Source organism: Lineus longissimus, chromosome 15 (genome assembly GCF_910592395.1).
Source record: "Lineus longissimus chromosome 15, tnLinLong1.2, whole genome shotgun sequence".
Taxonomy (NCBI): domain Eukaryota; kingdom Metazoa; phylum Nemertea; class Pilidiophora; order Heteronemertea; family Lineidae; genus Lineus; species Lineus longissimus.
Window position 1 is genome coordinate 11,582,750 of NC_088322.1, and position 15,411 is coordinate 11,598,160.

Here is a 15,411-nt window from a genome sequence, read left to right on the forward strand (position 1 = left end):
AAAGTTTGCAAAGTTTTCAGAAAGTTTAGTTAAGCGACTTATTGGATTTTTTTACACGTAGGTTCAACATTTAGGGTATTAACTCATTTGCGAATTTGTATTGTTTGTTCGTTAACATGAGTACTTCATACATGTCATAGTACGAGCGGATTTGAGTTTTTCACTCCGTTACTGAATATATTATAGGTGGGTAAGATGATAAAATATTTCAACAGAAGAATCCACGGCTTGGTGGCACTAAAAAACCTTTTTTACTAACTTGGTGTTAGTCCTACCTCCAAATTTTTTTACCAAGCGTAACCTTATCCTATTAGTCGGTCACAATATGACCCTGTCCTTAGGCCTCTAGATCCAGGAACAAATTCAAATTCATGTGAAATTTTAAACAGTCGATATTTCTAAGAATGGCTGGTGATTTTGAAGCTCCACTTTCACTACATGCATAAATTTTGTGTTAGTATTTCAAATACAAGTTTGGGGTAAACCTTTAAGACCTAGCCTTTGTTTTAGCCAACAAGAATGACTGCTAAACATCAATTTATATGAGCTGTATTATTTTGAATCATTCATTATTTACGCACAATTTCCCGATTTTTCAGTACATGTACTTCCTTCTCCCTGTACGCATGCATATGCAATATTGCAAAGTTTAAACAATATTAACCAGGAAATCTTGAAACTGTTTGATCGGAGCCCAGACTGATTATTTTCATTGATGCTCCTACCAGTAACACAGCTCATATTCCGAGCCACTCCCATCAGCTTGGTTCGTTGGTGGAGACACCTGGTAGTATAATGTAAATTCACAAACTCTTCTCTATTATGGAATCAATGTATGAAGATTGGAAATTCATTAGTTAGGTTGCCATAGCTTTTTTTTTATGATGTAGTACCTCATCTCTTTACCACCAGATGTCACCTTGGTACAGTAATCCTTGGGGTTTCTGATTGAAATGGTTATGACATAATCTGGTGCTGCAACATGGCATTGGCAAGTTGCACTACATCATGCATAGCTGCCAAGCTTTAGAAAGGGTCATCAGTAGAATTGCCCATTTTTTTTCAAAATGTCAGTAGTTTTGAGACCCCAATCAGTAAGATCAGCGGTTTAAAAAGTCTACATTATGACGCATGTGCACCACCCCATGATGCTTACTTCGCAGGGAAAATAAGCATCACGGTGTTTTTATTCAAGTTTCACCGGAGAACTTACCTTTTCATGCTGTAAATACGCGGTGTCAGTACTATCATTTTCTTTGCCGATCAAAAAGCCGACATCCACCCGCTCCACACCACAAGTATGCAACTTACAATTTATACAATGCAAAACATACAGTATCAACAAAGTGAGGTGTATAGTACCCCCAGGTATATGGCACAGCTTAACCAGCCAAGCATGAGGGAATTTCTTTATTGCCCAGTGGTTGGCGCGTTGGCCCCAGAGTGGAAGTTAAGCAACGTTGAGCGCGGTCAACCTTTGGATCGGTGACCGGCGCGTACAATAAATCTGGCAGACCTTCCGACGCAATGCGAGCTCTGGTTTTTTAGTTTGGTACTGAGACGCATGAAGCGCTAAGAAGGATCGAGGACAATCCATCTTTGTCCGAAGGGGGGAATGATGTGTAGTACCCCAGGTATATGGCACGGCTTAATCCGCCGGCCATGAGGGAATTCCTTTATGGCCCAGTGGTTGGCACGTTGGCCCCAGAGTGGAAGTTAAGCAACGTTGAGCGCGGTCAACCTTTGGATCGGTGACTGGCACGTACAATACACGAGGAGTACAAACCTGAACATTGAACTGGCCCTCAGTTCCATGATTCTCCACTGGGGGACGTGGAGTACAGTACTGAGTAGTGAGTAGACATAAAACACGGACCAAGAGAAAAAACAAGACGGAACAAAATTTGTTCGCACTTTTTTTTATTCGTCGTCATTTTGGCTAGCACAACCATAAGATCTTTTTTAGGGCGTCAAATCCATACAAACTCAGGACAACCCGTAGGCCTAGTGGTTGGCAGCTGTCCTATGCATCATGTTGCCCAAACAAATATTTGAAATGAACTATTCAATGAGGGACTGTACATTCAGATGCGAACTAAATCTGGACAACTTGGAACACCTTACAGCTTAACAAACTGGATTTTAAGTGAACAAATATCACATTGAATAAATCAGATATGTGTTGATGTTAGACAAAGCACCTGCAAGACATTTAAACAAATCAGAAGTTGTGATAGGTCCTTAACAAAATGGATCATAGACCTTTACTTATTAATACGAAAGCTATCGTTGGCTCGAGTTGACAAGCTTTCCATTTTTCAGCTTCAAAGGATCTGTAAAGATGTAAGTATGCTGTTTTCGTCTTGACCTGGTACCAGAGGTTGATGGCATTGCTGTGCCCTCTCTCCACACTTATATGTCATGGTCTGCTCGAGTCATTTAATACGTTGGGCATGTTGATTTTACGGCCAAGGTAGCATTAACCATTTCTGTTTCCAGTCTTATTTTCAAACCAATTCGCATTCTAACAAGTAATTTAAGATAACATTTTTTGCTTTTTTCAGCAATCTGGTGGGTTGCCAACATGAAACCTTGCTTTCCCAAGCAAATTCTGGCATATTTGACTGTTTTTACGATGGCAGCATATACTTTTCTTTCAATTCTGCCGAATAAAGAGCTAAGCCATCAACAACAGATGAAGCAATTCAAGGAATATTATGAACAACAAATGCAATGGCAACAGGAACTGCAAAAACTCATTGAAAATTTTGAGGCGAAATTCAGCAGGAACGTGGAAAATCAACTAACAGAAATGATGTCCAAAAAGAGGACTGAAATCGAAAGTAATGAAATGCAAATTTACAATTCTTTCAAACCTTTGATGACTGCAGAGGAAACAAAACAGTACATGGAACTTTTCGAAGTTTTTCACAACGTCACCGAAGAGTCGAACATATCCTACTTTATTGATTCAGGCACTCTGATTGGTGCTTTCCGCCATGGTGGATTCATTCCCTGGGATGACGACATCGATGTGCAAATCCACGAGAATGATACAGACAAACTTATTTCCGCTTTAAAGTCACAAGCTCCAAAATATGAGCATTACGTATGGACAAGCGAGGATGAAGGAGAAAGTGAAAATGTTGTGAATATGAAATTTTTTCCCGCCGATGGAAAAATCATCAACTCAAAGCGATTCCCAGCAGGGTGTAAATGGAAGTGGCCATTCATGGATATATTTTTTTACAAAATGAACAGCAAATGGATTTCTCTGTCAACAAGCAGGATATATGCATATCCAAAGGAGGTGTTTTTCCCCCATGACCTTGTTAGGTTTGAGAATTTGCTTGTATACGCACCACGACTGCCAGAGGTTATCTTTAATTTGGAGTACAATTTGAGTGAGTGTATATCACCAAGGTATAACCATCGAGAAGAGGATCATTTCCCAGTTGAACAGGACAAGAAGGTTCCGTGCAAGGAATTGGAGAGACTCCCTCTGTTTAACTGTTACACATTTCATGATTATATCTAGACAACCGGAATTTAACTCAGCATGTTTGCTTGACCACAGGTGTCAAGACGGACTAAATTCAGTGTCTGATAGAGAGGGTGTCTTTCTAAACAGAGGTGTCTACAAAACAGGTTTCACTGTAGTTAAAACCGATACCTTGAATACCTTCAGAATCTTTGTGGTACCGATATATTTGATACTACCAAGAATTAATATTTTTAAATCCTTGATATTATCATTAGGAAGGTCAACCAATTTTGATTTTGACTTGTGTTTTGTAGTGTACAATTCCACCTTTTGGATTACACTTACAGTCATCCCCCATGGTGTTAGAATGGACGAAATTCGAGAGGATGTTCTGCTAACCCTACCCAGTGTCTACTATTGTGAGAATCCACTATAGTTAAAACCTGATAAAAAGCCCACACCTTGCTGGCCATATTTAGCATCAGAATTGAAACCATATATATTTCGACTAACCTACTGCGAGTTAATTACATGTATCCCAATCCGTCAAATACGATTATAGATCGAAACTGAGATGCCAATGGTCTAGAAGATGGACACAATATTGATGTTTCCGCGGAAACAAGTGTACAGCTTTGTGTACATTGAAACCAGGAGTAGTGGTGGAATAATATGTGATCCGTCACAGCAAAACCAGACGCATGTTGCCTAAGCTTGGCTGGTTGAAACGGAGTGATTGTTCATTTCACTGTTGTCTGCCTTTTGTGAAATCTGAATTAATGAGTCTCCTTCATTATCTCTTGCAGTCTTGGTGTCTCTGTGTAACATGCCCGGGAATTGCTGTGACAGGTCACATATGAGACTCACAATGTCAATATCAAGGTTACTGTCTTCAGTGTCAACCTTCCCAGAATCAAATACCACTAAGACTCGGAAGGCATTCATGGAACAAGTTTAAAATAAATCATTATATGTGCGAGTCAGATAATTTTCTGATTCAATTCTTAAAATGGAAGATCACACTTTAAAAACTCTGTTTACATCATGGCCAAACAAACCTGGAAATCGCAGGGGACCTATAGTTCCTTGGACTGAGATAGTATGACGATCGGGGCGTTCTGATCTTTTAGCCCTGAATGTCAAGATGATCTGGCAGAAATCGCCTGGACTTGACTTGAAAATATTCATTCAAGATATCGTCTCCAGTCCATGCCAGGAAACGGGCGCGATCACGCCCGCGCCCGCAAACTACTCCACACGAGCGCTATCCATAACGCTCGCCGGACACTTGAGGGGCACGTGCCGCCCGTCATAAAAAAACACCGACGCGATAACGCTCGCTGATTCCCAGCACGATCGTGATTCATTTCCCGGTATCCAGAGTTCCATTTCGCGGAAATCTGGAGTCTTACTCAACGCGGTAATTATGCCGTTTAGCGCTGGGTACACGCCAGGCTGTACACTTCACTATAGTTGGCAGTTGCTGCAGTGCGCGGTAATGGCATATCAAATCAGGATGGAACTAAGCATAGTGGATTGTAGACGTTTTGAGAATGTTTCTCCGCCGGGAGTTGGCTGCAAAAAGTGCATAGCAGATAAAACTAGGTTTTTTTTGTCTAAATTCCTTGTTCATAATGTAATAAATTGCCATGCCCGACGGGCAGCATGACATGCATGACTTAGTCCTGCGACTTGCCCAGAATTTTTTTTACTCTGGAATTGTTTACAGGCGTCTCATGCAGCCGCAGGCGTGATCGCGCCCGTTTCCTGGCAGTAGTTTGCGGGCGCAGGCGTGGTCATGGGCGCGGGTGTGATCGCCCCCGTTTACTGGCATGGCCCGCCCGCTGGACAGCTGGCGGGAGTGAAAAAAATAGTGCCCGTGGAAAGGGTTGCGGGAGTGACTGATGGTGCCCGTGGATTTTTCTCATGGCAGGCACTGCGTCTCAAAGATCTTGCTGTAACAGAACTGAAGAAGCCGAGAATGAAAATGAAATGAAAGTCATCGTTATGCACCAATTAATACGTTATGATGTTATGTTTCTCAATCCAACAGCTCTTATCCAGGGCCAGGGGCCAGTCCAAGAGTCGGAGGAAGGAAGGTACCTTGAGAAAGAGAGGGACTCTGGTAGGGTCAATTTTCAAAAATTCATGTGTGATATAACAAAGATTTTGTTCAATACTATACAAGCAGGGCACTGTACACTGCGTACTGCTGGCCTGCAGTAAATTGAGTAATCTGTACTGCTAAATTTTCCCCAAGTTTTATCATTCAACCACATATCCTCCAAATCTTTGGCTGGTTACACTGAAGAAAACGAGATGGCAGCGCTGCACTCAACACAATGCACACCTCGTCCCCAAGATTGGGTCATGCTAGCTATTTTACAATGAAATCTTTCCGAAGCCAAGTTAGGATCCAGGCTGCCCAGTCTATTATGGTTGCGGGTTACGGGTAGGTACGCTTTATAAACCCTGAGGTAGCAAAAGGAAAAGGGTTACTAGAGAAACCTTAATTTCAGACAGCTTACAGAAGGCAGCACTCACCTTATACTCGGCCAACCACTCCTTGATTTTGACGTCAAGACTTCCCATCATGGCACCAGGAAATCATCTGAAAGAAGCAAAACTATCAGTGTTTTGATACCTCTCAAAATGTTACAATCTCCAGGGATCGAATTTATCAGAATCTCAGCGGCATCGAAGGCAATTGCCTCTGAAGCCCTCCCCCTGCTGCCTTGATGCACTGCAGATTTATTCCACCACAAAGGCAACTACGGTAATCAAACCAGCAAAAGGGCCGTTACAAGCACATTTCAATTCAAGGTCTGAATCTCTGAAAGTCATTTCATGTTCTAATCCTTTCATAAGTATGCTGGTATCATGAGTTGTTCCCATTCATTGTCAAAATCACGCTGAAAAATCAAGCAAAAAAATTGGAAAATATGTACCGGTAACGGATACTTGTAATGCATATTTCCCTCAACCTTACAGTCCTGACTCAGTACATGTTGTAACTGCACACAATGCAGCAGAAGGCTGGCATATGAACTCACTAGCCCTGGATGACCTTCCTGGTTGACAATTTACATTCCTATTCCGAGACTTATTCATATCGGAAACTATAAATACAATGACGAAACCGTTTTATTTCATAAACTCACAAATTACAAAGAGCGCACTCATACATATCACACTGATGACTTGAGGGCCACATCAACATCTGACAAAAGACACAGATGATAAAATGACAATGGGCACAGCTGTTCAGCCTTCAAGCAATAAATGATTGGCATCCATAGCCACTTTGCCGAAGTTTGTATCAAAGACACACTATAATACCCATCACAAGCTGGCCTGCTTCATTACGGACATACTGAATAAAACATACAGGCCTGGAACAAGGCATATCACTTGACCTTCATCAAGCATTTTTAAATTGTGTGATTTTGATAGAAACTTTAGCACTTTTTATGCAGGGAGATGCCCTTGAAAAAAGTGGTGCTGATTCTTCAGGTATAGATATGTATTTAGGCCAGGCGAGGTAATTTTTTTATTCATGGAATCATGGGAACCAATTCAATTTCAAACATCAGCATCCTGACCAGGGGGAGTGACGACATGAGAGGGATGCCACTGGGAAAGAGTACATGATGCATTTTGCCTCTACCAAAGACCTCACTCATGTAGAGATTTAGACCAGTAGGTCAATCACTAACCAACACCATCTTGCCATAAGTAAACAAAAAATAAAGGAATGTCCAAATATGACTCAGAGCTATTCAAATATATTCCACTATTCAAATATTCCATACATATGTATGTGAACATGCTCAACTTAACCCTTCAGCTCTCACATTGAGCATATAAAGGTGAGAGTTTTCCATATTCTACCATGTTCAATCAAAAGCATTTTTTTAAATGTATCAGTGGAGATCAGGCCGAGTGAAAATGCCCCACCAAGCCTAAGAGAATAAATGTATATTCTAAAACGAACGATCTATGATAACTTTGATCTGATGGACCCATTATCCAACATAATGAGAATCTCTGATCAAGTAGACCATTTGTAGACTGTGCTAAATGTACTACACAAGCAGATCTGCAGGTATAGGGAATACTGCCTCTCATGAATTGCTGCAATCAATGTCTAACTTCTCTCACTGCCAAAAGCAGACAAGTTCGACAAAGACTTGTAAACCAGAACCCAAGCAAAACAAATGCGCACACTCAGATTCAGAATGTGTCAGACTCAACGCCTAAGCCAGGATAAATTAATTTGGATGGACTCTGTGAGTAATCGACAGTGTACATACTGTAGCACACAGCAGGCCTACCACCAAGGGTCGGGCCAACAAACCATCTTTACATACAATACTAGATCTTCACTGTCAATGACGCCAGACAATTCCTTTCGTACCAACCATTGTCTGGCGTAGTTTACCATGAAGATCTGTTGTAAAGACGGTTTGTTGGTCGGACCCTAGGACTAGGTACTGGTAGGCTATACCGGCGTAGGCCTATCTCATATCTGGCAAGCATGTGCACACCAATACTCATACTGGCAATGAATAGGTTACGTTTCGTTTGATCAACTACAACTACAAGGGCAAGAGGTAAAGACCCAGGAGGGTCTCAAAGCCTTATGATGATAATGATGATGATAATGACATAAATTACACTGTAGTGACTAGTGTATCCATGTGACACCACAGTATACGCATCATTCATGGCATGTGACAGTGCAACTCCAAGGAAAGTCACATGTCGATGTCACAAGAAGAGAGATTTCCACAGCAAATTCTGCGAACAGTTTTCAACGATAGAAAAAAGCAACTGATAAATGGAACATTTACTGGGCGATTGGAGGGGCAGTAGGATATATGCTTGGCATCGTTAACTACATCATTGATTGACAATCACTCACCAGAATAAGGGATATATAGGGATATTTTTTAATAAATCGGATTTTACACAAATTTGGGCGCCATGACACATGCGCAAGACGCAGAACTAGACTCCATTGCGCAGCACCCACTTGACCTAATTTTTTATGAACTCAAACCTGTCGTTTTACTAGACATGAACCAAATAAGACATTTCTAAATCACAAAAAGTGCATTTTAGGGAGATAATACCTTCCTTTTACCGAAAAATTATCCAAGATGGGAGTGTTTGTAGAAAAGGTTAGATGCAAAACTACCATAAAAATTTAAGACCAACTCTGTATGTCGGTCCGGTAGTTTCGCTCCCTGACCTTTTCGCCCCCAGTGGTATTGCTCCAAATCGAAGTCGTTTCGCACTCGCAACAAAGTGACAGCCACTTCGAGTAGGCTGGTTACTTTAAGCTTAACTAAGTACGATCGGGGGGGATCCGGCAAATCGAAGAATTTGTATGCATCAAATTGACGGCTAATGTCTGTTAGTACCGGTACTTAGTAGCCTACATACTCTCCGAAGACAGTCACAACCCTACCATAAGTTTTCCTTCATCGTAAAACAGCCATCCCCTGATGGCCCAGGAAGGTTTTCCCTTGCACAACAGAATTCTATTGTGTATCTATTGTGTGAGGGAAAATAATTCTTGGCCACCCTGTAGTCCATGAACTTGTCAGCCTGAGGTAACAAATGCTGTTATATCCAGAGCCAAGGGCAGCACGAGCAGATCCACGTCTATATTGTTACCTGCAGAAACGACTTTCGGCCAATGAGACGGTATAGTACACCATATTTTTTCTGATTGTGCTCTTCCCTTCATATCTTGCCATGTTGCAAGAGAGTGTACTAAGTCTTTACTGGATGTGCATTGCCCCTTCACTATGCGAACTCTGTCTGATCTAGATGTGAACTCTCGATCCCAACGTAGTGCACTATGTTTCTACAGGGTGGACCTTGTCTCCACCCTTAGGAAAAATGTGTCTCACTTTCACATGGTGAATACCTGATCATTTTCATAAAGGGATTGCATGAAATCAGAACCCCAGACCTGAAGAGACAGCAGGTACTGCAACAACCATATCATGAAATGCTGCCACAACCAGACCTGATAGTACAGCATATGCTGTCACAACCAGACCTGATAGACCGGAGACACTGGCACAACCAGACTGATGAGACCTGATGAGATTGTAGATGCTGCCACACAACCAGACCCACTGAGTTTGCAGATACTGTCACAACCAGACCTGGCGAGATAACAAATGCTGTTACACCCAGAGCCAAGGGCAGCACGAGCAGATCCTCATGTTAGTACTTCGAAGACAGTCACAACCCTACAAATTGTATACTGTAACTACTATTCAGACCGTACATGGGACATTAGATTGGTTGTGACTTGGTCTCTGCAGGGAGACATACAAGGCATGTGCCTTCCCATATCAAATAATGGCTCGATATGTATTTAAACAGTTTTTGTAAATCGCTGATAAATGATCGCGATATTAATGACATGCTCGTGTCGATACAGTAGAAATAAAAACGTGGAAAAGAGCATCCTTCATTGGAAGATTGATTGCATCGAGGGAGAATAGGGAACAAGCAACCTTCCCTGCCCAGATCCCCTGCAGTGTAAAATTGATACAACGGGTGGCAGCACAGTCGTTTGGCCAACTTTTCAACAAAAGGGCTTATCCGGGAGTCGAACCCGGGACATCTCGCAGCCAAAGCGAGAATCGTACCACTTGACCAACGAATTCTACCATACCTCTGTATACCACACAAACGTGGTTGTCTGGAGTGGATAGTTTACTATAACGTTCAGATAACGTCATAGGATAATACAAGAGGAGAAATGCTGATAGAATCGCCATACCATAAATTGGTCATGGTGTGTAAGTTCAGTTGGTTAAGTTAAGATAAGCTGTGATTTAACAATCAACAGAGGCAGGTTCCGGGTTCCTGCTAGAAATCGTCCGCGCCCTTAAAACGGGCGTGATTTTTTTATTCTAGGCAAAGCCTAGTTCCAATGTCAGCTCAGATGGCAGCACTTGACAGGGATGGACTCGTAACGACGTGACAAATGTCATAGGGATTTATATACTGTGGCCCTGTGTTGTATATCTACGGGGAGGACCATGTTCGTCGTAAAATAAACTAAGGAACCGCGAAACTTTTCCCAGCGCGCGGGAAATACTAAATGCTTGAAACGATGGTTGCGATTGGCTGATTAATGGTCTAGACCATTATTCCTGGCCAGCGATTGGTCAATCAATGGTCTAGAACAGAATTCCTGGCCAGCGATTGGTCAATCAATGGTCTAGACCATTATTCCTGGCCAGTGATTGGTCAATTAATGGTCTAGAACAGAATTCATGTACTGTGATTGGCTGATTTATGTCCTATACCATTATTCCTGGTCAGTGATTGGTTTATTAACGGTCTAGAACAATAGTCCTGTTCTACTATTGGTCAAATTATGTTCTAGAACACAAATAATTATGTTCTAGAACATATATCGGCATTTGTGTCCACTACGGCCTACCATAAACGTGACTTGCCCAAGATCACTCTCAACCCGAGATACTTTCTCAATCCCAACAAGAAACGACTTCGATTTGGAGCGAAACGACTGGGGGCGAAAACACCACGGAGCGAAACGACCGGATCTAATCAAGATGGCAGCGCCCATGCGAATTTTTGCCTCTCGTAAGTTTTCGATAAAAACACATTTTCTACGAAGTCTGCGGGAGGTATATTAGTGTTGTTGATGAATAACAATAAATCCATAAATGAAGAATCGAAATAGTGAAGTGTAGACTGAAATAATGTCTAGATAATTCGAAATCCGCCAGTGAAGCCAATGGCTGGTTCTAGATGTGTGTAACGTTGCACGTATACGTACATGTCATGTGTAGTGTAAAAAATTGCTGACTTGGCACGCGCCATTTTATAACACGTGCAGCCCAGCTGACTCGACTGTCGCTATCTAGGTATCAGTACTAGTCACATTATCGAGACAAGTTTACAATCCCTGAGTGATCATGACCCAACAAAGGTCAGTTGCTAAAAAATAATTGCCATTGACTTGTTCAATGGATTTTTGAATGTGATCAATCAACTTCCCAATTGTGGATTGTATTTTGTAAGTTTTAAACACAGCCTCTTTCTATATACGCATTCATATGTCGCATGCATATGTTTTTAAGACCAGGTTAACCTCAAAGATAAACCTGTGCAGTGGCTGTTGGTGTTGCATTCAGAAGATAACTTACTTACTTGAAGTATCGTTCACTATTTTTAGGCAATGGCAACCTATTCAGCCCCTGTGGCATATCGGTGCGACACAGGAATAAAGTCTATGTCCAGAAGCCAAGACCCAGGATTATACAGAGGAGGATTTTGGAAGAGATATCATTGCCAATACTACTGCCACCATTTAAACATCCTGCTGAAAATTGCGGAGCCCTGAGGGAACTTAAAAAAGATAACGAAGTAAGGTTTTGGTGGACCATCGGAATACGACTTTATGAGCTACTCTATGTACTTCAACCAGTAAAGTAACTCGGACAAATAAACTTTTACTTAAATTGTTGTAAAGTTAACAGTTTGCTTTGAAGGTCAAAATATATAACCGCCGATACTAACGTAAACCACTTTCTAACAAAATTGCAATAAAATTTGTCCATAACTGAGTGAGTGTCGAGGTGATTTTGACCAATGCAGTGTCTTTCTAACATTGTGATTGTGTTGTGATTTCCAGGAAAACCGGTACAAGTCGTTCTTACTGAAGCAGTGCAGGAAAGGATTTGAAGACAACTCCATGTTAATCGTGATGCAGAAGTTGCCGATGTCGGGGGTCAAGCTCTTCCAAATCAGGGTGGAACTCTTTAAAAAGGGAATTGCATATCAACATTTTGAAAATGAAATATTTCAGTAAGTCTTTACGAGTAAAGCTAGAAATTTTCCAATCCTAAAGTCCTGTTAAAGTAAGAAATTGATGTATGTTATTCTGAATATGATCGATGCAAAAGTATCATTCAGACGAAGTTTAAACTTTCACTCATCTTCTTGACAAGTGCACTTTTGCTTGATGTTTACACAGTGAGATATGACTGACCCCTATTTGGCGACATCATGTAACTTAATCGGACCTACCTAGCTCTTGCCTACACTGTCTTTTTAAAACTTATTTCAGAGAAACAGTAAGAGGAACAAAATGGGAGGTGTTACGTCCGCTATTCGTCGGTGATAACTTGTATGCTGTGAGTCCAGATGACAAAGTAAAAGATTTGGTGAAGGTGATAAAGAAATTCCCTCAGGCTATGATTTTAGGTACGTATATGCCCACCCCAAGCTTGCTTGCCTTTTGGCTATTGGAAGGTAATAAGCCTGAATTGTCCTGAAGACAATCCAATTGCTTACGCGACAAATGTGTTGATGTGGCAGTGATCTTCACACTGCTTGTGTAATGCCCTATGAGATGTGTAGGTCTGCCATGGATATCATGGAAAAGTTGTCAAAGAACAATGTACCGTTTCATGGCACAAATTTTGAACTGGTTATGGCCAAATGACACACTCAGTATGGAATGGTATTAATATCATACAATGCTGTCAACTTGATGTCATTGGAGCAACAACTTAATGTCATTGGAGAAAAATTAAATTGGGACTGGTCACCATGATAAAATTCAATAAGGAAAGTGCCAATCAGTTGTCTTAAGTGTGCCTCTTTTCACTCTCAGGTGGTGTTGTAGAAAATCGAGTCATGACCCGTGAAGCGTTACTTCAGTATGCCGCCATGCCGTCCCTAGATCACGCCCGAGGACAACTCGTTGCAATCCTCGGATCAGCTGCTGCGAAAACCTCATCGCTTTTATCGTCGCAACAACAGACGTTATCGAACAATTTAACGCAGTATGTGAAACAGACACACGATGGGACTGAATGATGTTTGTGTGGGTAGGGTTGTACCGGTAGTGCTGATTTGAATGTAAGATGGCGCTTCAAGTACGTTGAAAAACATTGGATATCGGGGACTCGAAAGTTATATGAGGTTGTGTTAAAGTCTGTGTGAATTTGAATTGAAATAAAACGTTTCATTGGTGTATGGAGTAGCTGGTATCGAATGGTGTCCTTCTGGTAGAGACCCAGAGACAAATAAGGATGAAATGGGTGACAGAAATAAGAAGAGCCTTGAACAGATCTTTCGAAGGAATGCTGTTGAGTTGGCGAGGTTGATGGTGACTGAATAGTATGAAAGAAAAGGTTTTACAGTCGTAAGTAAATCTTTCATTGAATAGACTTGGGCCATAACTTTCAAATGTTTCAACATCTACTGTATGCGCTGAATTGAGTGAGCCGGTTGTCTTTCAAGTTGTGGTAGTTAATAACAGCAAGTTGATTCTGTCAATGACTACTTATATAAGAAGAAGAAAAATCCTGAATATGAGAGCGCAGTTCTGAAAATTATGCTGCGATGGAACTGTCAAATCATGCAAATATCCATGCACGCAGTAGACTCCCTGGCTCCAGTGATGACATGACATGTGGGATGCTAAGATTACATGTGAATACATGTATTTTGAGTTGCCTGTTGATGAGGAAATGCAGGCTTAAAGAAGTGAGGTTGTACAATTATAGCTCTGGTACAATTATAGCATGTGTGCGTCAATGCATTTTGGCAGCTGTTTCGACCGTGTAGGGTCTATAATTGAAAAGAGGCTATGATTGTACCATTTTACCTTTCTGAAGAAGTATTTTCTGAAATAGTAGAAGAATGTTTGTTCAAATTCTATTGTTTGTCAGAGATGAGATGCAAGTTTTTTTCCTGTTTTTTAATAAATACTGAAAGAAAGACATATTGCATTTAAATTTCTTCTTCTGCGTTTGCTAATTATGAGCATTTCTTATGTGCCCCTACAGTTGGGCATCAGTTAGATTACAGTAGAACCTCTCTGCATTGTGTATTAAGGACAACCTTGGGATCGGAAAATGCTGTCCTTAAAAGAAAGGTGTCCTGATCACAGAGAGTACATGTACAGTGACTAATGTTACCTCGAAGCTGATACTGGCAGAGAGGATGCTTTAGTATAACATGTATGTCTGCTCTAGGAATCTCGCAAGACGGAACAGTCATATCCAAGCAAGAATTATTAGGCTGACGTTACATAGGCCTCATTCGTTCACTTCCCACATGTCACGTTCCCCTTAATGCGTTCGTTCCTCACTGAATGCATGCCACAAGGCCGTGCATTCACCGAGGAACGTTAAGTAAAGCTGGAACGTGACATGTGGGAAGTGAACGAATGAGGCCTATGTAACGTCAGCCATAGAGGCAATAGTTAGGCATCAATTTTCACTAAAAATCGAGCAAGAAACTGCCAATTGGAGTGCTACATGTCATGTATGTGGTAAATGACATGTATAGTCAAGCGGAGTTATCTTGTAATAGCCCCCTGTTGTCAGAATTTAGTACTGAGTACCAGGTAAGATGCTAATTGCTTCCACATACATTCCTCGTCTTTATCAATTCTTTATATAAGTGTAACCTATCGTCTGCAATAATTACAGTAGAACCTCTCTATTAAGGACACCCTTGGGACTGACAAGTGATGTCCTTGATAGAGAGGTGTCCTGATTAGAGAGGTCACAACCAATTTGGGACCAAAACTAGCGTCCTTAATAGAGAGGTCATCCTTAATAGAGAAGTGTCCGCTAAGAGAGGTTCTACTGTAGTTATATAAATCAGTTGATAACACACACAAGTTGAGGTGGCGCCCGCCTGATTAATTCTCGCAGTGATTTGTTGGCTTTGACAGCTGCATTTTCTCCCGTCGCTGATTATGCAGTATGAGGTACCACACAATTTGGTCCAATTATTTTCTGGCGCTATGATGTATATTACCGGATACTATCGGCTTAACAGAAACTCGCCAAATCGCTTACGTGATTTTTAACATCGTGAAAATTACCCAGTTTCCTTCAGATGGA

At 41.3% G+C, this 15,411-nt stretch overlaps 3 protein-coding genes across 7 annotated transcripts in view; 2 read left to right on the top strand and 1 right to left on the bottom strand.

Moving 5' to 3' along the window:
* The window catches only part of LOC135499271 (hyccin 2-like), a 79,686-nt gene extending 71,202 nt beyond the window's left edge, over window positions 1-8,484 (bottom strand). For all 5 annotated transcript variants that reach the window (XM_064789943.1, XM_064789941.1, XM_064789940.1 and 2 more), the window contains exons 1-2: window positions 8,409-8,484; window positions 6,029-6,095 (exon numbers count right to left, since the gene is read on the bottom strand). In XM_064789943.1, coding sequence (XP_064646013.1) covers window positions 6,029-6,079 — 51 coding nt within the window. In that variant the 5' untranslated portion in view covers window positions 6,080-6,095; window positions 8,409-8,484. The remainder of the gene's footprint in view (window positions 1-6,028; window positions 6,096-8,408) is intronic.
* On the top strand, window positions 2,208-4,544 carry LOC135499273 (uncharacterized). The gene is made up of 2 exons (XM_064789945.1): window positions 2,208-2,343; window positions 2,565-4,544. The coding sequence occupies exon 2, from the start codon at window positions 2,585-2,587 to the stop codon at window positions 3,536-3,538; it is 954 nt and encodes a 317-aa protein (XP_064646015.1). The 5' UTR covers window positions 2,208-2,343; window positions 2,565-2,584; the 3' UTR covers window positions 3,539-4,544.
* A 2,600-nt stretch (window positions 8,485-11,084) lies between the features above and the next one.
* Window positions 11,085-14,279, top strand: LOC135499683 (large ribosomal subunit protein uL10m-like). Its single transcript, XM_064790602.1, has 5 exons — window positions 11,085-11,125; window positions 11,721-11,911; window positions 12,180-12,352; window positions 12,615-12,751; window positions 13,164-14,279. The coding sequence occupies exons 1-5, from the start codon at window positions 11,095-11,097 to the stop codon at window positions 13,367-13,369; spliced, it is 738 nt and encodes a 245-aa protein (XP_064646672.1). The 5' UTR covers window positions 11,085-11,094; the 3' UTR covers window positions 13,370-14,279.
* The last annotated feature ends 1,132 nt before the right edge of the window (window positions 14,280-15,411 follow it).

Excerpts from the sequence above, each read along its gene's own strand:
- LOC135499273 (XM_064789945.1), top strand. The coding sequence starts at position 2,585 with ATGAAACCTTGCTTTCCCAAGCAAATTCTGGCATATTTGACTGTTTTT.
- LOC135499683 (XM_064790602.1), top strand. The coding sequence starts at position 11,095 with ATGGCAGCGCCCATGCGAATTTTTGCCTCTC. Across the intron at positions 11,126-11,720 it reads CATGCGAATTTTTGCCTCTC|GCAATGGCAACCTATTCAGC; the intron begins GTAAGTTTTCGA and ends CACTATTTTTAG. Across the intron at positions 12,353-12,614 it reads TTTGAAAATGAAATATTTCA|AGAAACAGTAAGAGGAACAA; the intron begins GTAAGTCTTTAC and ends AACTTATTTCAG.